At 47.0% G+C, this 21,845-nt stretch overlaps 1 protein-coding gene across 2 annotated transcripts in view; it reads left to right on the top strand.

Moving 5' to 3' along the window:
• Positions 1-21,845, top strand: part of Drp2 (dystrophin related protein 2) — a 51,481-nt gene that overhangs the window by 17,442 nt on the left and 12,194 nt on the right. Inside the window, exons 2-17 of one of the 2 annotated variants that reach the window (XM_085684970.2) lie at positions 1,187-1,364; positions 4,128-4,251; positions 5,391-5,554; positions 7,563-7,719; positions 8,569-8,689; positions 10,876-11,144; positions 11,518-11,664; positions 12,099-12,177; positions 14,260-14,320; positions 14,621-14,682; positions 16,165-16,239; positions 17,221-17,422; positions 17,635-17,720; positions 18,645-18,802; positions 19,119-19,285; positions 21,107-21,218. In XM_085684970.2, coding sequence (XP_085541096.1) covers positions 1,297-1,364; positions 4,128-4,251; positions 5,391-5,554; positions 7,563-7,719; positions 8,569-8,689; positions 10,876-11,144; positions 11,518-11,664; positions 12,099-12,177; positions 14,260-14,320; positions 14,621-14,682; positions 16,165-16,239; positions 17,221-17,422; positions 17,635-17,720; positions 18,645-18,802; positions 19,119-19,285; positions 21,107-21,218 — 2,052 coding nt within the window. In that variant the 5' untranslated portion in view covers positions 1,187-1,296. The remainder of the gene's footprint in view (positions 1-1,186; positions 1,365-4,127; positions 4,252-5,390; positions 5,555-7,562; positions 7,720-8,568; positions 8,690-10,875; positions 11,145-11,517; positions 11,665-12,098; positions 12,178-14,259; positions 14,321-14,620; positions 14,683-16,164; positions 16,240-17,220; positions 17,423-17,634; positions 17,721-18,644; positions 18,803-19,118; positions 19,286-21,106; positions 21,219-21,845) is intronic. The other variant, XM_048417967.3, reaches the window with a different exon arrangement.

Below are 21,845 nucleotides of genomic sequence, written 5' to 3'. Positions count from 1 at the left end.
CTTCTTGTCTACGAGATAAAGGCTAGAATCTTTTGTTTGTCATTCAGGACATGGCCCAGTCAGGTGCCTATCTTCTTCTTTGTTCACAGTACACTTTTTATGTGCAGTTTGGAAAATTCTTTTTGGTTTTATCTTTTCTACTTAATGCAATCCCACTTCTTGCCCATGATTCATCTAGAGTACATTTTCTCTGGGGAAATTTTTTTGACATGACCAGGAAGGATTCTCCTTGTCCTCCTCTATTTCTTTCCTTCATCCCATCATTACTTCTAATATTAATGCACATAATTTATGCTCTTTATTGTCCCTATTTCTTTTCTCTGCATGGGAACTCCTTAGAGCCGGTACTGTCCTTTCCCCCTCTGGGTCTTCTAAACTCTAGCTATACTGAGCCCACTGTTACCTGAGTCTGCTTCACCTTGTTTGTGACATCACCCTTTAAATAGGGGTGTCAACAGTTAGTGCCCATCTTCCTTTCTCCCCTTTGCTACATAGGCAACTCTGCCTCCAATGCTCATCGCAAATGCATTCTCTTTGGTGTGTGTGTGTGTGTGTGCGCGCGCGCGCGTGCATGTGATTACAGGCAGATTCATGTGTATGTACAGAAGCATATGCATATATGCACACATTTGTATGGAAGCCAGAAGTCAACCTCAGGAGCCTTCTTTTTCCGTGACAGAGTCTCTCATTGGCCCCGAGCCCAGTAAGTATGCTAGGCTGGGTAGCTGCAATCCCCCAGTAATCTTCTGTTTCTCCTCCCCATTGTTAGGATTATAAACACATGCTACCATACCCAACACTTTTTAAAAGATTCATGTATTATGTATGCAGTGTTCTGCCTGCATGTCTGCCTGCAAGCCAGAAGAGGGCACCAGGTATGGTTATGGGTGGTTGTGAGCCACCATATGACTTCTGGGAATTGAACTCAGGTCCTGCTTCTCCAACCTATCTCATAGTCATTCATCTTTGTGTCCTCAACACATGGCAGAGGAGGTAACAATAGTACTTCCTTGGCTAGTAATTAATCTTTTATGACACTCAGTAGCCTGGGAAGAGCTAGTATATAAGTGGGTTATCTGTGGCTACTTACGTGCATAGCTGGCTGGCCCATACAGCTGTTAGGATGTGCTGACGTCTTTGGCTTTTTCTAGTCTTGTCTCTAAATCTCTCCATATTACTCTTCCAGGGGCTTGATGCTCAAGAGTTGGTCTACTGGCAACCCTCACCCTCCATGAGCCTTGGTGCTGATGCAACCTTTGGTCATGCAGGGATGCCCTTATACCCTCCCACGATGTCATGAGTGGCGTGGTGCGGACAGGTTTCATCACGGCAGCAGCCTCAGAAACACCTGTCCCCAGCCTCAGGTAAGGTCCATTAGAAAAAGAAATGCCTATGTAAACGGACTAAACGTGGGAATCTGTGTGAATCTATAGGATACTTTCTAAGGTGCAAGGAAACACATGTAAATGAAAACCCTTAGATAGCACAGATCCTCCTGCAGCCCGTCCCTTATCAGCCATGAGCTAGTTAATGGGGGGGGCATACAGCAAAGGAAGTTGTCAGGTTAGGCAATCCAAAGGCCCATTATGAATAATGAGGACCGATCCCATGTTAACCTTCTGAGAGTTAGAGGTCTGGGGAGGTCCCAAAAGAGCATGATACTTCAGGGCATGGCATAGGGCAGAGGGAGATTCTTCCCTGGCCTTGGGTTCTAGGTAGTGTTCTTTATAGTCTTCTGGTTTTTCTCTCTCTCTCATTTGGCTCATCATCTCAAGCCCCCAATCTTCTTTGCAGCTCCTGGTTCAGCCCTGCTTAGAATTTTCTCTTCTCAGTTAGGAGTCTGGTGATATTAGCGGTAGTGGCAGTGTGTGTCTCTGTGTGTGTATGTGTAACTGTCTGTCTGTCTGCCTTTTGTATATTGGTAGGTGGGTGAGAGGTAGTAATCTAGAGAGAGAACCCACCTTTCCTACAACGAGGAAGGAGATCCAGGGGAAACTGTCTGGGAACGAGGGAGACATAGGCACCACTCTGGGTTTCCGCACCATGCTTTGGGTTCTGGAGACTGTGGGCCATGAGGAAGCACAATGTATCCTACAGAGTACCAGACAGACTACCGTGCTAAGTCCTTTCTAGGGGCACAGGCAGCAGGTTCATCTGTAGGGTGACAGGAAAGAGGGAGAACAGTAATAGAGAGAGAATCCAGCTGTTAGGGAAATCAAATGGGGAAAACTAAGGAAAAGTCAAGATCCAGACAGGAATGGGGAGAAGGTCTTTGTTAGTCATTTTTGTTTTGCATTTAGTCAGAGAAAAATTCCTTCCTCTAATATATTCTGAAAGCCGAGTCAATTTAGAATCGCCCAGTAATCTACCTCTTCCTTGGAGTGCGGCTCTCATAGTGCTGTGGTATTGAGAAGCCCGAGTCTTTCCAAAAGGTGTCCTTTGCCCATTGTCTCCCAACAAGCTTCCTTACATGGGCAGAGCACATGGGGACTTGAGTGTGTGATTGTAAATGACACAGCACAGTCTGTCCTGCTTCGCTGTAGGTTTCCTTCCTTCCTGCGCTGTTATTGTCTCAAGGATTAGAGGTGTGGTAGAGAACCTGTGGATGTGGTGTGAGCAGCAGACATCTTAGCCACAAAATCCAGAAGGGGCAAGCAAGTGATAGGGAAGAAAGCAATTCCTATCCGTGATTTGCCAAGGAAATGTCCTTGGCCCTCGGCAGAGGGGAAATGAGGGGAGAACAATGCGGGAGCTGGGCCGGGATTAGGAAACTAAGAAGAAAGCGCTGAAGGGCATGAAAGGCTAACACTCATGGCGCCCAGCTCATTGTGTGTTCTTCCCCCAAACACAGCCAGGACAACTTGGTCACGGCTGGGTCACAAGGGGCTGTTTCCAACTCTGGGGCATTCCCAGTCCAAAGGACTTTGTGACACTGGCTTTAGCCCAGTTATCCTAACACAAGTGATGCCTGTAACTAGAAGCCACTCCCCGCTCTTGGCTTGTCCTCCCCTGCATCCCCCCCCCCCCTCCACCGCCCCGTCATCTCGCTTGGCTCCACTCGGGCCCCTAGAAAGGGTCAGGCAGCTGTTGCAGCTATTCCTGTAGGTGGCCCTCAGCACGGAAACAATGCGAAACCGTGGAAAGCCTAGAAGACTGTGGGAGATAAATGGGGATGGGAACAGAATGCTTTTTGGTATAAACATGGTGTTTTCCGAAAGTGCTCAGGGGTGGGGGCTGAGCTCCGGAATGTCAGCCTTTTTCCAGGCAAGTCTGCTAAAGAGGGAAACTAGGGGTCATTTCCAGTAGAGCCTCTACCCCTCCCTCAGTCAGTGCCTTAATGGAAAGGGCTTCCCTCAATCCTACCCAGTATAGCGCAGGTTGGCACAGGGGTGTCTCCATCCCTGGCTCTGTTCATGGGGCTGCTACAGTTCATTGTCCTCTTCCTCCATTAGAGAGGCTCAAAGGGATGCCCAGAGCCCATCAGTGTGTCCTCAGGGTACAGAGGTCCGCTGGTCATGGCTCTCCCTCTGCCCCTCCAAGGCAGGGCAAAGCACTCCCTTCTTTTCACAGTGGCCTCCAGGGAGTCTTCTGGCCTCTGCACTCATGGAAGATAATCAAATGCAGAGGGATTCTGCTACCCCAGCTTCCCAATGCAGACATTCTGTGACCCTGTCCCTAGGTGTGCCAAACACACTCCTCACTGCTTCTGAGGAGGCTCACTTAGTTGAGAGCAAGGCTTATTTCCCAAGCTCTTCCTCCATCAGTGTGCTTGGAGAAATTGCCTTCAAAAAGCTTATTGCTAAAGTTGTCTTATCTTTTTGGCCACTTCAGGGCAGAGCTGGGCTCAGAGGCAGTGAGTGCTTTGTGTCTTCCACAGAAAGGGAAAGTTAGTCAACAGGGGCTGCCCTCTCCATGCCTCTCCTCAGCACCATGGAATGCCCAGTCCCACTCCTGCCATCCATGCCAGCCTGGGAGCGAGCCGGAATTCCCCACAACAAAGCTCCGATTCACTGGGTAGGCTCTGACATGGCCGCCCCCTCCAGATTCCTGGGGGGTCAGTAAACAAACAGGGTAGCAGCCCCCCAGCCCGCCTCCTGACCTGGCTCAGCTCTGTCTGTCTCCCTAAGTGGGCTTGCTCAGAGCTCCTCAGGATTCTGCCTGTCTGCAGTCACTAGACACAGGGTCCAGACTCCCGCTGAGGGAAAGCCATGGAGCTCCGAGGTCCTGCCATGGACTCCTCCGGCAGCACAGGTAGGGTCAGCACTCAGGCTGTAGTGTGACTGAGTTCTCAGCTTGCCCCCCAAAACTTGGCAGTTCCCCCCTCACTTTCCTTTCATGGTGTGGTTGTGAACTGGGGCTTTACTGGGGTGGTTAGTATCCTAAATCGCCTGAAGAGTCTTGTAAGAAGTATGATTTTAAGGCAGAGAGGAGAATCGGGGAGTCCCAGCCTCTAGGAGGGCCAGCTAGGTAGGCAAACGCAGGTAGACCTTCAGGCAAGCTTGCTAGTCTTCCTGGGTAGGTGGATCAGGTAAAGATCCCTTCCTGCAATGCCCGCTGGCTGGGCATTTCGGGCTCTATGCTCATAATGGGCGATTTGGTCGAGGATCCCCTAGACCCCTAGTATTCTCACTGGGTCTCGCCAGTGCCCAGGCCAGCAACAGCTGAGAATCCCAGCTCCAGCTTAGCGAGCTTCCTGACCTGGCCTCTCGGCTGCCGACCCTGGTCAGAGTCCTTTTTAGCGCAAAATCCAGAATGTTCCTTTTTATCTGTCTCAGTTCATATTTACCTTCCTGACCAGTGCCCTTTTGGAAGATTTCCGGGCTTCTTGACTGTGGTTTGTAGTGTGGGTTAAAACTGAGGGAAGGTGACTTCAAAGACCAAGACCCTTCGGAAAACAGGATACAGGGAATGGGTCACTTCCTTTGCCTTATCCGCCTTTTCTCCGAATCTTTGTGGGACAGCCCCTCAGCTACATTTTCTGGAAGACTGGGTAAAGTGTGAGCTCCTGTGGACTGAGGCTGTAGCTCTGTGTGAATGCTATGCTTGTTCATGTTTGGAGAAATCTCACCAGCTTTATAGTGGATGAGGAGCCCATTTGCACAGTCATCCTGGCAAAATTTCTAGCCGCACCGGGGGTGGGAGGGGTAGCGAAGGAAACAGTACTGGGCACTTCTGTGCCTATGCCAAGAGAAGACCTTCCAGTGGGTGGGACCCTAGAGTCCTTCTGCAGTTCACCCCTTGATTACACACCCACACAAAGTGGGATAGGATTTCTGAACCCTGGGACCAAACTTTCTCTCATCTTGTTCCCTTGCGTCCCACACTTAGCTTAGCACAGAACAGGGCATGGAAAAGTCCAGGGACCTCAGACTTTTTGTGTTTCTGTCCAGGTTAGAGCTGCGGTCACCATCCCTGTACCTCCTTGGGATGGTGCCAGGGACCCCTGCCTAAGTCCAAAGCTCTTGAACGGGTCTGTTGGAGCCATTGGCCACCTGGAACCATCAGCCATGAATCTGTGTTGGAATGAAATAAAAAAGAAGTCCCACAACCTGCGGTAAGGATTAACCCCGAGAAACACTTAATTTAGGGATTGACGGGGACCGTATTGGGCTCCTTTTGTTGCTGCAGCTCCCATGCCCTCCCCCAATCAGCCTGACTAGCGATTTCTTTCCATCTTTCTCTGGCACCTGAGGAAGAATCCTGGGTTAGAAGTAAGGACATTTCTATCTTAACCTGCTTTTTATGTGTCATCTTGGACAAGTTGCTCAAGTTCTCTGAATTTTAGCTTCCGCTCGGTTTGGTTTTGTCTGGAGATTGCAGCTCTGGCCGGCTTGGCACACTCTGTAGAGTGTAGGCTGGCCTTGAACCTAGACATCGCCTTTCCTTTATCTTTCCAGTGCTCGGCTTATAGGCCAGCACCACTACTCCTGGCTTTGTTCTGCTGTTTCTTAAGAAAATGAAATAAATGGAGGGATAAATACCTGTCCTCCCTACCTCGCAGCGTTGTCATGAACACCCAAATAACATGGGAAAATGCTTTCTAAACCTAAAAGGGTTGATATGTAAATAAAAATGAAGCAATTGTCCCCTCCTCTCCTTCCTCATGACTGTCCAGCTATGGAGGGTTTCATCTGTGTACTCCCACCCCTTTCTCGTATTTTGTTTTATTTATTTATTTGTTTATTTAGATACAGGGTGTATCCCAGACTGCCCTTAAAGTCACTACATAGCAGAGGACCTAGAGCCTGTATTCCTCCTGTTTCCACCATCCTAGTATTCAGATTACAGGCATAAACTACCATGTTCAGTTTACATGGTCACAGAAATCAAACTTCGCGTCCGCTAACAAGCCCTCTACTGAATGAGCTGCCTCTCCAGCCCACTTGTGTGTCTTTGTACCCTCTTCTCCCATCATGGCTTAGCAGCTTGGGCAGGTGCAACTCAGTAAGACCCTAAAGGCAATTTCTATATGCTGCTCTCTTTCTGCCCTGCTGTGTATGTCTCGTTCTTTCCAAACCTCCATTTCCTACCACCAAAGCCCAAAGGCGTGGCTTCCGGGGGTCTGTGATGAGGTGGGGCAGTGTTGAAAAGCTGGAAGAAAGCAGACTGTGGTGCCAGGTAGACGTGTTTCCGATCACAGAGCTGTGTGCCAGGTAGACGTGTTTCTGATCATAGATCTGTGTGCCAGATAGACCTGTTTCCAATCACAGTGCTGTGTGCCAGGTAAACGTGTTTCCAATCACAGAGCTGTGTGCCAGGTAGGCCTGTTTCCAATCACGGAGCTGTGTCAGTCACTTAAGTCTGAGTTATGAACATCTTTGGAAATAACAATGCCCACCCCATAAGATTGTTGAAAGAATTAGTTGACACCATAATTTAGAAATCCAGGAAGCAGTGGATAAAGATAGTTGTTAGTGCCAACTAAGAGGAATGGGGTTAACAACTGTATCAGGCCTTGACCAGCCTCGAACTTCTTATCATTAGACCTTAGCTTATATCTCATTTGGTAGTCGGGGGCAAACAGATATGTGATTATAGAATACATTTTTTTCTTCTGTATTTCCAACCTGTAGCCAGTGATTTTTTTTTGTCATCTTTTGAGCCTCTTTGGGCTGGTGAGATTCGCATGCATCCTTGCTGCTGTTTGTGCCCGTATTCAGTCGTCCATCCCGCCCTTCCCACCAACTGCATTCTCTCCTGGGCAGAGCATCCTATGTGGCTGAGCAGATTCGGATTTGTCAGGGCAAGACGGTGGCCAGATTGCTATCACCTCTAATTTCCTTGCTCAGTTTCTCACCCTTCCTGGCGTGGTGCTGGACTTTCAGTTGAAGTGACCAACATCCACAAAGTGATGGTTTAAACCATTTTCATATAGGACAGCTCCCAACTACTGTGGTGGGACCTCAGGAACGTTCATCAGTAGATACAAGGAGGAGGGGCTCCTGGGGCTCCTTCCACTGCAGCTTGAGCAGGTTCCTTTGAATCCATGTTGTATATTAAAGGTAGAATAGATTTTGTTACTTAAAAAGTGATTGAATCGCTGGTCTTACTGCTCCACGCAGCGCTCGCCTAGAGGCCTTCTCAGACCACAGTGGGAAGCTTCAGCTCCCGCTCCAGGAGATTATTGACTGGCTCAGTCAAAAGGATGAGGAGCTGTCGACTCAGCTGCCCCTGCAAGGGGATGTGACCCTGGTACAACAGGAGAAGGAGACCCACGCGGTAGGTCGGACTCCTGGAGGTGTGCTGTGGAGCCTCTCAGCAGGAAATGCCCTTCCCACTACCCTGACAGACAGGCCCTCAGTTCTCCTCAGACACCTAAAGCAGTAGGTGATGGTCCGCAGTCCTAGTCTGGGGCCCACACTCCATCCGCAGAGTGCGCCACGTCTTGTCATCCAATTTAAACCTGCCTTGATTCACAAGGAGAACATGGACAAATAAGCATAATATGACGTTTAAAATGCAAAATACAAAACTAGAGATCTCAGTTCCGTAAAGTGTATGTAGCTGTGTGTGCATGTACAGAGCTGGCTCAGGGGAAAGTACAGCAAAACGTTAACACTGTCTAGCTCTAGGTGACAAAACTGTGAGTCTCTTTCATTTTGTAATACTCTGTAAGTTTTAGATTATAGTTTTACATTTTATAGTTTTCTGAACTTTAAAATATTCCTGTGACATCACCTCTATAATGAGAAAACGATCAATATCCCTTGGTTCTGTTTGTTTCTGAGACAAGATTTTACTACTTAGGCTTCGCTAGCCTCTTACTATGTAGCTCAGACTGGACTCAAACTAATTACAAAAGCCAAGCTGGACTCACAATGAGTCTTCCAGAAAGCTGAGATCAACTCTACGTTTCTTCTCCTCTATGGCATAGCCAGACTCATTGCACACTAGATAGTCTTCCTAGCCTATAGGGCAGATTGATACTCTCTCCCCCGCCCTGGGTAACCCTAAAATACCTAGTAATGCCACAGGACCAAGTTATTTTGAGAAGAAAGGTTGTTGATACAAGACAAAATGGAAGTGATTGAAAGGTTTTCTTTTCTGGTTGGCTGCAAACCTTCCCAGGCCTTTATGGAAGAGGTCAAGTCTAAGGGCCCCTATATCTACTCCGTGCTGGAATCGGCTCAGGCTTTCCTGTCCCAGCACCCGTTTGAGGAATTAGAGGAGCCTCATTCTGAGAGCAAAGGTAGGTGGCCTTGCTGTCTTCCCCCGCTTCTTCTTGAGTGGTAAGTACTACTAAGCAAACACTTTGTGCCTTTCGCCGGTTCCTTTCTCAGCCGCTACTTAGGAAGGTGGTTTTTCCTGTGAGTCCAAAGTCAAAAAGGGGTAAGAGTCGCAGCTGTAAGAAAGCGGAAAGAACCGGAAGCAGGTCTCCCCAGCATGTGTGCCAAAGCTGTATGCGCTCTTCGGAGTATCATATGTGGCCTTGCAATGAGATATTAGGGAGGGAGGGAGGAAGGGAGGGAGGAAGGGAGGGAGGAAGGGAGGGAGGAAGGGAGGAAGGCAGGGAGGGAGGGAGGAAGGGAGGGAGGGAGGGAGGGAGGGAGGGAGGGAGGGAAGGAAGAAAGGAAGGAAGGAAGGAAGGAAAGAAGAAAGAAAGAAAGAAAGAAAGAAAGAAAGGAAGGAAGGAAGGAAGAAAGGAAGAAAGAAAGAAAGAAAGGAAGAAAGAAAGAAAGAAAGGAAGGAAGAAAGGAAGGAAGGAAGAAAAACCTCAAGTGAATTAAAGCAACTTAGGGAATGAGAGGACTATATCCTTGTATCCTTTCGGAACATTGTTTGTCCCCTGAATGACAACCCAGGACTGTACTTATACCCATGTGGATTTGCACCTTTGTCTTCACATTTGCAGAAGATGCTAATGAATAAATGTAGCATAAATTGAAAACATTAGGGAAAATATCTGATTTATTCCAACATAGAGGGACATTGGCAATGCTGGTATCAGCCAGCAAACACAAAGCAATCTTAAAGTCGAAGATGTTAGGTAATGATGACCTTTGAGATGAAAATTGATTGTGGCTTGTCAATACTGACTCTGATGACTTCTACCTGACTCCATAGGGAGGGACATTTTCCATCCTGATTTCAAAAAACTGCCAATGTGGCATCCATGGAAATTAAGTTTGAGTGGCAGTCTAGCAAACCCCTCCAGGGAGAATCCTTAGCCCGGCCACACAAAGTGAATAGACCAGAAAGAAGCCTTCATTAGTGGAGTTGTTTGTAGAGTCTGTTCACAGGCTCGGTTGATTTCTGGTCTCGGTTAGAACATAACTTGCCGTTCAATGGGCCTCAACTAGGGCAAGCTCCATAGAGAATAAGGCAAGTTCACGTAACTTGGGACTATAGACTCTGAGTCTTCTTCCAGCAGGAAGTCTGAGGGCCCAGGAGGAAACCTAAAACTGAGGAGTCCGAGTAGAAAAGCTTGGCACGTTATACCAGATTCCTGGGCTGGGGCTGCCTTTCTTTGGATTTTGGTGAACAGCAGACACCAGCGCCTCAATCATCCCCTGAGGGTGTGTGAATAGGACCGGATGCTTTACCTCACCACACCTCTTAAAATGTGTTCCTCATTATTTACCTTACCATTTAAAAAACAAGAAAACCTTAATGCAAAAGTGGGAGGGAACTGAAATGGCTTCATGTGGCAGTAGGAGTCACGAAACAACACATGATAAAACTGCATAGAACTAAATTCACACACACACACACACACACACACACTTGCACAAAAATAGGTACAGGTAAAACGAGGGAACTCTGAACAGAATTGACAGATTATATCAGTGCCCAAACCCTGGCTGTGACATGATAGTGTCGGTTTACAGACATTGCCATTTCGGTAAAGGGTGGTGCAGGAAATAACGATGGTTTTTCTTATAACCAAAAGCTAATTTATAATAATCTCAAGATAAACAGTTTAATTAAAAAAATCACTGAATGTGGGCCAGTGAGATGACTCTGTTGTTAAAGGTGCTTGTCCAAAAGCCTGACAACCTGAGTTAGAGCCCTGGGATCCACTTGGTAGAAAGAGAAAGGCAACTTCAGCACACTGACTTCTGACCTCCACACAGGCGTGTAGAAAACACACACACACACACACACACGAAAAGACGAAATAAATATGTATATGCATAGATACATAAGAAAATTAGTAAGAATTTAAATTTGTGAATATACAAAAGGAGCTCAGCCATGGAAATATATATATGTATGTAAATATGAATATCCATATACAAACAGGCATACACTGATGTCCCCAACCCTACATTACAGGCAAGTGTGCACATTTATAAAGGGATGACTTTGCCTTAGTCTTTCTCTAGGTTGCCTCTGTCAAGATAGCTTGACTTTGCTTCCTGATTGTACTCACAGATAACTCCCCCAGACAGCGAATTCAGAATCTTAGCCGCTTTGTGTGGAAGCAGGCAACAGTGGCCAGTGAACTGTGGGAGAAGCTGACAGCTCGCTGTGTGGACCAGCATCGCCACATTGAGCATACTCTGGAACATCTATTGGAGATCCAAGGCACAATGGAGGAATTGAGCAGTACTCTGACCCAAGCAGAGGGAGTCCGAGCCACTTGGGAGCCCATTGGGGATCTCTTCATTGATTCCCTCCCAGAGCATATCCAAGCCATCAAGGTATGTAGGTCTGCTTCCCGGACTACAGTCCTTGCTGAGCGACTTGAAGTCCTTTCACAGCACCAATTCTCCTTCTGCTGAGTCTTGTTGGTCTGGACCGCAGCTGACCGTCTTTTAGTTCTGGGCTAGATTGGGGGCTAGTTCGTCTGTCACCACCTCTGTGCTCTGTTTTCTCTTTCCCTGCTTTTCTGAAATGAACAGAAGCAAAGGGTAAAGCTAGCGAGCACTCGTATCTTAGTCTATTGCACAAACAGCCAAGTAGCTGGGTGATGGGGTTGAGACTCGAGCTCTTTATGGGAAGGGCCGGTGAATGAGTAATGTGTCCTCTTTCCTACTCTCTGTCTGCTGTGGTACTTGGGTTCTGGCTTTCTAGCTATTCAAAGAAGAATTCTCTCCTGTGAAAGATGGAGTGAAGTTAGTGAATGACTTGGCCCACCAGCTTGCCATTTCTGATGTACACTTGTCAATGGAGAATTCAAGAGCTCTGGAACAGATCAACATGCGGTGGAAACAGCTCCAGGTAGAGGAGCCTCCTGAAATGAGCTTTGGGGAGGCTTCTTGGTATGGACAGGCTTTGGGGGGAAGTGTACGCAGGCCCAAAGGATACCATGGGTTTGGAAGTGAAGCCTACACAGAAAAAGAATAGTAGAGAATTAGGAGTCAAGAAATAAACTTCTCAACCTCTAATTTGCAGGAAGTGGTTGAACTAGAAGAATGAGAGGAGCTTGTCTAGATTTCAGTCCACTGGTTAGACTGGGGAGAATTACCATGGCTCAGAACTAGCGAGGCTCTTCCCCGATCCTTGTCAATGCGAGAGGAGGATGGGAGTTGGGTGGCTGTGCGGGAACTGGACCAGGAGAAAGGGCAGCCTGTGAGGGAGCTCATAAAGATTCTTGGAGGCGCCTGCAGATTCCACACTGAATGGCTGGAAGTAACCCACTGTTCTTTCCCCAGGCGTCAGTGGCTGAGAGGCTTAAGCAGCTCCAGGATGCCCACCGGGACTTTGGGCCTGGGTCACAGCACTTCCTCTCCAGTACGTGAGACAAACTAGACTTCGTGTAGCAGAACCTCAGCCATTTGACAAGAGAATCTGCTGTTGTCCACTAGGGGGCTGATGGGAGCTCAGTATATCTCGGCATCCAAGAAGCAATAAGGCAAAGACTGTGTAGCCTGATGTACAAAGAGCAGCCTCCCCAGTCGGAGAGAGCTGAGTCTTACTCTAAGAGCTGTACAAATCTGACAAAATAAGGTGTAATCTTTTTGAACCTCACCTTTCCCATCTGAAGAGGGGAAGATTTACTAGTTCTTTAGGTTTTAAATATTAAATAAGGTTATTTGTGCAACAGCTAAACACTGTAAACCTGGTACTTTTCTGGGCACAGAGGCCATGCTTGTGGGGAAAAGCACACAGACAGGAACCTTAGATTTGGACAGCTTGCATTCTAGTGGAGGAAACAGGTCATAGGTGAATCAATAAACAAGTGTAAAAGAAATCTGTGGTGAGTGATATGGAAAATATGGCCAAAGCTAGGAAGGCAGGCCTAAGGAGGAGTAGACTTAAAGGAAAGAGCCGCTGAAGAGGTCCCAAGTGGAGGGTGACAGTCTTATCGTCCTAAAGGCAATGAGAGAATAAAGCATGTGTCTAGTAGGAAGAGCTCTCATTGAGAAGGTGGAAGTTTTACAGAGTTCTAAGGGCAATGAAGGAATAACCACATGGATTGCTAAAGGAGCCCATGAGGCAGAAATGCAAGGCCCTGAAAACAGAGGGTCCAGAGGTGTGCTGAGGAGAAGCCCGGAGAACTCTGGAGAAAAATGCAGAAGACAGACCAGAGAAGTGGTGCAGTAGGCCTCATGGGCAAAAATTAAGACCTTGAGATTTTATTCCAGGTGGAACAGAAAATTTGTGATAGGGTTTGAGGAGTGGGGTGACATGATCTGACTTCCATCTCAGTGTGATGTTCAGGATATATTGTCGGGGGCCAGAGTGAGAACAGAGAGAGCTCTCGAAATGTGCTGTATGACAGTCCATGTGAAAGGTGACGCTGGCCTAGACCACGGAGGTAGGAACGGAGGTGGCAAGAATATACAAAAGGGAAAGTTAGATGTCCGTACAAGGCATAGCATCTGGTGTGTAGAATGAGCACGATAAACGTGGTTGGAACTATTGTGTGTGGTTCCACAGAGCTATATCTTCAGAGGATTCTTATATTCAGAAAAATTGCACTGAGTGAGCAGGTAAGCCAGGTGAGCTGTGCCTCCCCGTTAAGATCTCAGTGATAGAGACAGAGGGTTGAAAGAGATCTTTATAAAAGAGAGATGGGCAGTACCACCCACCCCCAGATCTGAGAGGGTTGGCCTTCTAAGCGAAAGGCTTTAAGCCTCCTGACATACTTGTATTTCATAGCCACAGGGGCAGTCCAGTGACCTGCAGCTGGATAGGTGAAAAGATAGTCTGCTTAAGGTGAATATTAGGGTTATATTCCAGCCCCACGTCTGCTTGAAAAGGGCATCAGTGACAACCTCTTCCCCTTCTCTTGCCCCAACATCAAGGAGCAAAGTATGTTTCTTCTAAGTGTCCCTCCCTGGGAGCTGTTAACACTTGAAAATGAATGTTACTTCCTTTTCTGTTTAACTACCTTTGGGGAAGGGTAGAGCATAAGAATGGCCAAGATGGTGGTGCACACCTTTAATCCCAACACTCAGGAGGCAGAGGCAGGTTGATCTCTGTGAGTTCGAGACCAGCCTTGTCTACAGAGTGAGTTCCAGGACAGACAGGGTTGTTGCACAGAGAAAGTCTGTCTCTGGGGGAAGAAAGGGGAGGCAATATGAACTGGAGAGGTGGCTCAGCAGCTAAGAGTACTTCCTTTTGCAAAGGACAGAGGTTCAGTTCCCAGCCCTCACATGGCAGGGCCTAGCCACCTCTAAGTCCAGTTCCAAGGGATCTAATGCCCTCTTCTGGCCTCTGTGGCACCAAGCACACAAGTGGTGCACACTCATTCATACATGCAGGCAAAGCAGTCACATAAAATGAATTCATCTAATTAAGAAATTTAAGAGTGGTCAGGATGCTTGGAGAATACTAGTGGCCAGCTTTTTTTCTCTTGTCTTTTGCCAGCTTCTGTCCAGGTTCCCTGGGAAAGAGCAATTTCTCCCAATAAAGTCCCCTACTACATCAAGTGAGTGATCATCAGAACCAGGAGCCGGTCAGTCACCTGCCTGTCCCCTCCATCACCCGCCTTTTGCTCTCCTAACTCTGTGCCTTGAAATTCCCTTGTGTAGTCTAATGCTTCCTCCAACTTGTCAGAAGTGCTTAAGGTTCTGCCTGGTTGATGGTGAACTCTGGTGTATTAGGATCTTCAGAGTTCATCGTTGCTTTGTGCAGCTGCTTGCAACCCACCCTTCACTGACTAATGGGTGTGTGCCTGCAAAGAGTGTTGGGAATGTGATGTTGGTGCTATTGACGCTTTTGTTTGCAGCCACCAGGCTCAGACCACGTGCTGGGACCATCCCAAGATGACTGAGTTATACCAAACCCTAGGTGAGAATGCAAGCTTCCTATATTGGGTGGGAATGCGTACAGTTATCTTTGTCCTATACACCATCAATGTGTGAGTGGATGAAGAACATGTACCAATGCACAAAATGGAACAATACTCTTTAGTCTTAAAACAATACCATTTGGACGATATGGATAAGGCCAAAGAATGGTATGCTAACTGAAATAAGGGCTTGAAAAGAAGATCAAACCCTGCATGATCCCACTTATATAAGGAATTTAAGATAGTCAGATTCATGGACTCAGAGAGGAGAATGGTGGCTGTCAGAGGCTAGGGAAGGAGGAAACAAAGAGGTAAATGATCATAGGCCACAGTTTCAATTATGCCACAAGAATCAGTCCTAGGGATCTGCTATATGATGTAGTGAATATAGTTAATAGTGCTATTTTCCTCTATCAAAGTGTAAGAGAATAATCTTTTATTAAGTGTTCTTACCAGCAACACACCACTACTTGTAGTAAGGTTGATAAATAAGAAGATGGGAGGAAACTTTGGTAACATGGATAGGTTTATGACACAGATTGTAGTGATAGCTTTATGCTGTATACTTATCACCAAACTTAAATACATGCCTGCTTTCTAATTGCCACTTTACATGTTGCTTCTTGCATGTCCACTGTACTACAGTAAGGTCATTTTTAAAAGGGTAGAACAGCTCCTCTGAGTCTTCCTCTACAGCATAGTCTCCGTATTCGCCTGAGTCAGTTTAGCATCATTAGGGAGCTAGTCTTGAAGACATGAATTCCAATCTGATTTGAAAGGTAGTCTCTGGTCTGCAATGATGAGACTCACTCCTACCTTGTCTTTGCTTACGAGGAGAAATAGAGCGTATGTCACAAGTTTATCTACGTGGCTACAGTTAGAATGCTTTCACTGCTATAGTGAATACCTTTGGATATAGCCTTTCTTTACCCACTATATTGCTGGCAGACATGTGAGTCCCTAGTTTAGAGTGAATATGTACAACGCTGCAGAAGATTTCCTGTAGGGCTTCTGGTACATGTGTGCAGGACTTTTTCCAGGGCATGCTTTTAGTATGTAGGTAATAACATTATTTTAACATGTTACATTAATCTTCTTCAAAAGCTGAAATAGGCGAGGAACTATCAGCGGGCAATAATTCCTTAGCAAGGGTCAGATTTGATATTAATTTTATGTTTTTATTTTATTAAATCTAGGAAAGAATTGCTTTCTGAAATGTGTATATGTTGGATCATGATATAAAATCCATTTCTTATTGTGAGCCTTAGTAAAGAAGTGTTCGCATATCACTTCTGTGGAATGTAGCTGCTCTGACGGCAGGCTAGATGTGCCCCACTGTACTGGGTAACACCAAGCTGTGTTCCTGCTGGCCACACGAGAGCACACTTTTACTAACAACCATTACTCCTGCACCTCATGGTTGACATTTGGTCTTCGTTACACTTCTCTGGTCTAAGTGAGTCTCTTTCTGCGCTTTGCAGCCGATCTGAACAACATCAAGTTCTCAGCTTATCGGACGGCCATGAAGCTCCGCAGAGTCCAGAAGGCCCTGCGCCGTATGTCCTCAGTTGTGCTTCCTCGTGCCTTTCACCCTTGTACCCCTCTTCCTCGTCTGGCTACCTCTTGCTATTTGCATCCCACCCTGGCCCGAGTCATTGGTTGCTTTGATGGCAACTCTCCAAATACTGGCACATATTGGCTGTGAAAACATGATCTTCCCATTGACCCTAAGCCCCAGCCTTGTTTTCAAAGTAACCCCACAGCAATCTGGTTCCTAGTCCTTTTTTCCTAGCCAGCTTAGGTAACTGATTTGCAGCAGACAGGGTCTGCTTCATGATTTGCTATCTGGGGATTATTAGATATAGCAAGAGAAGGGTTAAAAGCGAGTGTCTGTAGTTGGTCGTCAGCATGCTGCGGATGTCCTGTCCCTTCTGGCCTTGCCAGGAGTCACTTAAACTGCCTGTCCCAGGTGTCTAGTTAGACATCACAGGTAATCAAAATATTTTCCTAGTGTATGTCACATTCACTCAGTCATGCATGACCCTGGGCAAGCAGGACTAAGCTTCCTAAACAGGGCTCATGAACAAACCTGTATTCAGATGAAATTGATGTTGGGCTGAGGGTTGAGCTCAGGGATAGAGGACCCATTATGAGTGAGACCAGGGCATCAGTCCTTTGTCCCTCTGAAATTAGTTTAAAAGACAAGAAAAAAAACTTTTGCAGACAGAGAAACTTAAACTGGGATGTGATCCCCTGGGTTAGTACAACATAGGAGGTGCGCTCATTCATATCTCGCCATTTTCTCAAAACTGGTGTGAAAGAACTGATATACACAGAGATGTGCTACATTTGGGGTGACCTCTTGTCGCCTTGTTCTTCCATGGGATGGGGGAAGTCATGGCAAAGGATAAGTTTATGGCATATCTGCGAGTGATTGGTCTGGAGTTGGTACCAGATTTGGTGATACCAGGGCCTTGCCTCAGCGGTTTGCTGCTTCTTCTTGGGGCTGTATTTTCCGTCTCTTCCTTCCTTTCTAGTGGACCTGGTAACTTTGACTACAGCTCTGGAGATCTTCAATGAGCACGATCTGCAGGCCAGTGAACATGTGATGGACGTGGTGGAGGTCATTCACTGTCTGACCGCCTTGTATGAGCGACTGGAGGAGGAGAGAGGCATCCTAGTCAACGTGCCCCTGTGTGTAGACATGAGCCTGAACTGGCTTCTCAATGTTTTCGATAGGTAAAAGCTTTGGGCCCAGAAACCATCTCCCGAATCAATACAATGGGGTTTGTCCACTGGTTGTGGTGGGAAGGGCTTGCTCCCATGGTGTACTCGGATCGGTTCAGCTTAGGGCATGGTTGACTGCTGGGTCAGATCAGTGAGGGAAAAGACTGCCAAGATACCCACCCTTTACATATTTTCATGGTCGCCATCTCTTCCTTTAAACCTAGTGGCCGCAGTGGGAAGATGAGAGCATTGTCCTTTAAGACTGGCATCGCGTGCCTGTGTGGCACCGAAGTGAAAGAAAAACTTCAGTGTGAGTGTAACTCCAGCATCCGCAGTGATGTTGGTGGGGGGAGGAGTATTGCAGAGGAGGCAGGAGGGAGACCAGAAAATAGCCTGAATTTTTGGTTTTGGACTCTGCAGAGGAGTGCTCACACTACCTGGTGATGCGAGCCCGCCTGTGTATTTTCTAGGCCTTAGGTGAGGTTCAAAGCAATGGATGATATGGCCAGATGGGGGTTGTTGGCTTGGTCTAGAGGAGATCCTGGAAGAGCTGTCCTATCTTGAGTGTGGGGAAAGCTGCCTAGTGCGTGTTCCCACACCCCAGGAGGCATCCGCTTCCCTAGTACTGTAACATCTGTGCCCGGTACTGTGTTACTTAGCGCTCTTTTTCTTTCTTTCTTTCTTTCTTTCTTTCTTTCTTTCTTTCTTTCTTTCTTCCCTCCTTCCTTCCTTCCTTTCTTTCCTTCTTTCTTTCCCTATCTCTTTCTCTCTCTCTCTCTCCCTCCCTCCCTCCCCTCACACACACACAGACCTCCTTTCCTCTCTCTTTTCTTTCTTTCTTTCTCTTTCTTCCCCCATCTCTTTCTCTCCCCCCTCCTTCCCATCAATATCTATCTGTCAGTTTCTGTCTCCTTTCTGTTCTCCTCCTGTGTTCTACCTCTTCATCACTCTCTCCTCTGTTCTCTCCCTTTCTGTCCCTTTCCTCCTCCCTTCCTCTCCCAGTGATGCTGCCCTATTTGTGTCTGTCTAGTTCCCCTACCCAAAACTCAGGAATGTTCTTTTTAGAACCCTTAAAGTTGAGATTGGAGGTGAATTTCTGGATTTTCTGGTTTCAAATATCATTAGTTCAGCAATGTGCTTTTTCTCTTTCTTCCTTTTCCGGCTCTTCCTCCTCACACCATTCTTTGGCCATTCCTAAATTGGGGCTGGCTATTGTTGATGATGGGCCCAGCAGACCTCTTCAGCCAAGTGGCCAATTCAGGCAGCCAGTGTGACCAACGCCATCTTGGTGCCCTGCTTCATGAAGCCATTCAAGTGCCCCGTCAGCTGGGCGAAGTGGCAGCGTTTGGGGGCAGCAATGTGGAGCCCAGTGTCCGTAGTTGCTTTCGTTTTGTAAGTATGGAGCTGTAGACTCGAGAAAGGGATGCGAGACGAAAGGGATGGTGAGAGTGGAAGGGGGGAACCAGCATCTCATGCTGCCAAGTGCTCCGAGGTAAAGGAGCTTTGTTGAGATGGGACAACAGAACGAATGGCTCTCTGGAGTCTGGTGCTGGAGTCCTGCAAGGAAGGCTGTCCGTTAAGATAAGGCAGAGGGTGAACAGGCTTCTGGATGCGGTGCTGGTTCCCCTGATTCACTAAGAATTGCCTGGCATGCAAGCAGCGTGGTACTTGAACCCAGTCATATCCACTGGATTTCTTATTCCTCTAGAGCACCGGCAAGCCAGTCATTGAAGCTTCCGAGTTCCTAGAGTGGGTCAACTTGGAGCCGCAGTCTATGGTGTGGCTGGCCGTTCTGCACCGGGTCACCATCGCTGAGCAAGTAAAGCATCAGACCAAGTGCTCTATCTGTAGGCAGTGCCCCATCAAGGGGTTCAGGTATGGGACTGAACACCTGCTGGGATGAGAAAAATGCCATGGGTGCATCAATGGCTACAAAACGGCGTTAGTTGATGATTATATTTTACAGTCTGTCTATGCTGTGTTATTGGTGTATTATTGTAAGGGTTTTATTAAAAATGTATAACTTCTAAGAAGTTAGAAAGAAAGTATTTTTGTTCTAGTTGTAATACAAAGTACTACAGGTTTTTTGAAATATATAGTAAATGTTATTTTAAAAAAAAAAACTATGTACCAAATGTTGAGTCAGCAAATATTACACTACTAACTGCAGAGAAAGAATGGGAAAAAAGAACCCAAATTTAGACTATTTGTAATATAAATATTCCCATCACAAATGAACAACAGGTTACGTGCAAAAGATCCCAGTGAAGAACTGGAAAGAGACATTCATGTGTGCATAGTTTATAGCATTTCTACCATGCAGATGAAGTTCACAAAATCTAAAAATGTTCCCTGATCTAAAAAATCTGAGGGACTGGAGAGATGGCTGTGAAGTTAAGAGCAATGGCTGCCCCTCCAGCGGTCCCAAGTTCAATCCTGCAACACCCACATGTTGGCTCATAACCATCTATAATAGGATCCAGTGCCCTCTTCTGGTGTGCAGATGTACACACAGACAAAGCACGCATACACATAAAATACGTAATAAATAAATCTTTAAAAATCTGGCATCTGTTGGCAATACCCCATCAAGAATTTCTGGGTTAGCAGACACTCTGCCAGCAAAACCTGAGCAAACACGGCAAGCATTTCTCACAGAAGAGACCCAATCAGTGCCAAAGATGTAAATGGTCTCATAGGTGTAAACGACCAGCAGCTATGTAGCTGCAGATGGCTACAAATGCAGCCTCACACAAGATCATAAAACCCCAAAGTTCATGAGCTATGAACGGCATCAATGGCAATAGGTTACAGTGTCGAGAGACTGCAGTGCGCCTTAGTGCATCCCACAGCCAAGCTTAGGGGATGAAACACGATTGAAATTCATTTGAAGTTCCCCTGATTATAACCCAGTCCTTCCTCTGCAAAGCTAACTGAGCTCATAAAATGCCTAAAGTTTGTCAGTACGCTGTTGAGGACAGAACCCAGGGTCTTGGGCATGCTAGGCAAGCAATGAGGACCGGTCTCAATCCAGTCAGCCTTTTAGCTCTTTAGACTACTAGCATACAACTGTCCCTGCAAACACTGTGCTTTTTCTAACTTGAGGGAACTAGAACCAGAGGGGAAACACGACTTCCCAAGATAGCCTGGCTCTTTAGCTGTAAACAGAGATAGATACTGGATTGTTGGAGTCTAGGCATTTCGTTCTTTGCTGCTGCTAGGACCGGGGGAGTTTAGCTAGCCTTTACCCGAAGATGGGAAGGACTGTTCTGTGTTCTGTCATAATATAAGTAGAGCTATTATAGAAAACCTTTGAAAACAACCTTCAGCCAACTTAAGCACAGCTAATGAATAAACTGCCTTCATAGTGGAGGTCTGACTTCTCCAGGGTAGGGAGGATACATAGGGGCATCCTTGTTTAGAAAGCTACCACAGTGACATGTTTACTCCTCCCGGCCCCCTTTTGACTCTGGATGAAGCAATGCCCCTTCCCATATTTCCTGGGATCTGGGACTTGACGTTTCATTGGGGATTGATGGTCTGTGGAATAAGGCTATTTCACAGGTTGAGAATTTCACACAGCTAGGTATAGCAGGCTGTGCCCCACTCCCTTCTGTATGCGTATCTGAATGAGGAAATGGTGAGGTCCCTGTGGTTCACTGGATTGTCTTTGTGACCGCATCTTTTCTCCCCCAGGTACCGGAGCCTGAAACAGTTTAACGTGGATATCTGTCAGACCTGCTTCTTGACAGGCAGGGCCAGCAAAGGCAACAAGCTCCACTATCCCATCATGGAGTATTACACGCCGGTATGCAGCCTCTGCGCCAGGTGGGGGGGGTGGGCACCTCTCAGACACTAGGTGGGAGGGGTGGGCACCTCTCTGACACTAGGCTTTTGTCCTCTGCACCAGGTGGGAGGGGTGGGCACCTCTCAGACACTAGGTGGGAGGGGTGGACATCTCTCTGACACTAGGCTTTGGTCCTCTGCGCCAGGTGGGAGGGGTGGGCACCTCTCAGACACTAGGCTTTGGTCCTCTTTGTGTAGCATTGGCACATGCCAGCTCTCCTGTGGAAGATTCCCCAAACAGTAGGAATTCACTGGTTTGGGGGATTCAGGCCCCAATAGTCTTCCATCATAGCTTTCCTGTCACTAGGGCCGCAGTTGACTGAGGGCCCTCTTAGCCCTTTAATTGTCATTAGCTGATTCGCTGCAGAAATAATGTCCCAAGGGGAAAAAAAGCGCAAGGTGGTTCCAGGTACCCCCTCCTCTCCTCATGTGAGTTTTTCCTGGCCAGCTTCTTGTATGGCTTCTGTACTGAATCACTGGGTCTTTTCTTACTACTTTGTAATTTTGTTTTGTTGGGTTTTTTTTTCCTACTCCCTTGACAATACCAAAGCCTGTGCTCAAATTGCTCAGTCAATTAAAAGGAAAAAAA

The sequence above is a fragment of the Myodes glareolus genome, chromosome X, assembly GCF_982192425.1.
Source record: "Myodes glareolus chromosome X, mMyoGla1.1, whole genome shotgun sequence".
Classification (NCBI taxonomy): domain Eukaryota; kingdom Metazoa; phylum Chordata; class Mammalia; order Rodentia; family Cricetidae; genus Myodes; species Myodes glareolus.
The sequence above is the reverse complement of the archived record's forward strand: the minus strand, read 5'-3'. Positions and strand labels throughout refer to the sequence as shown.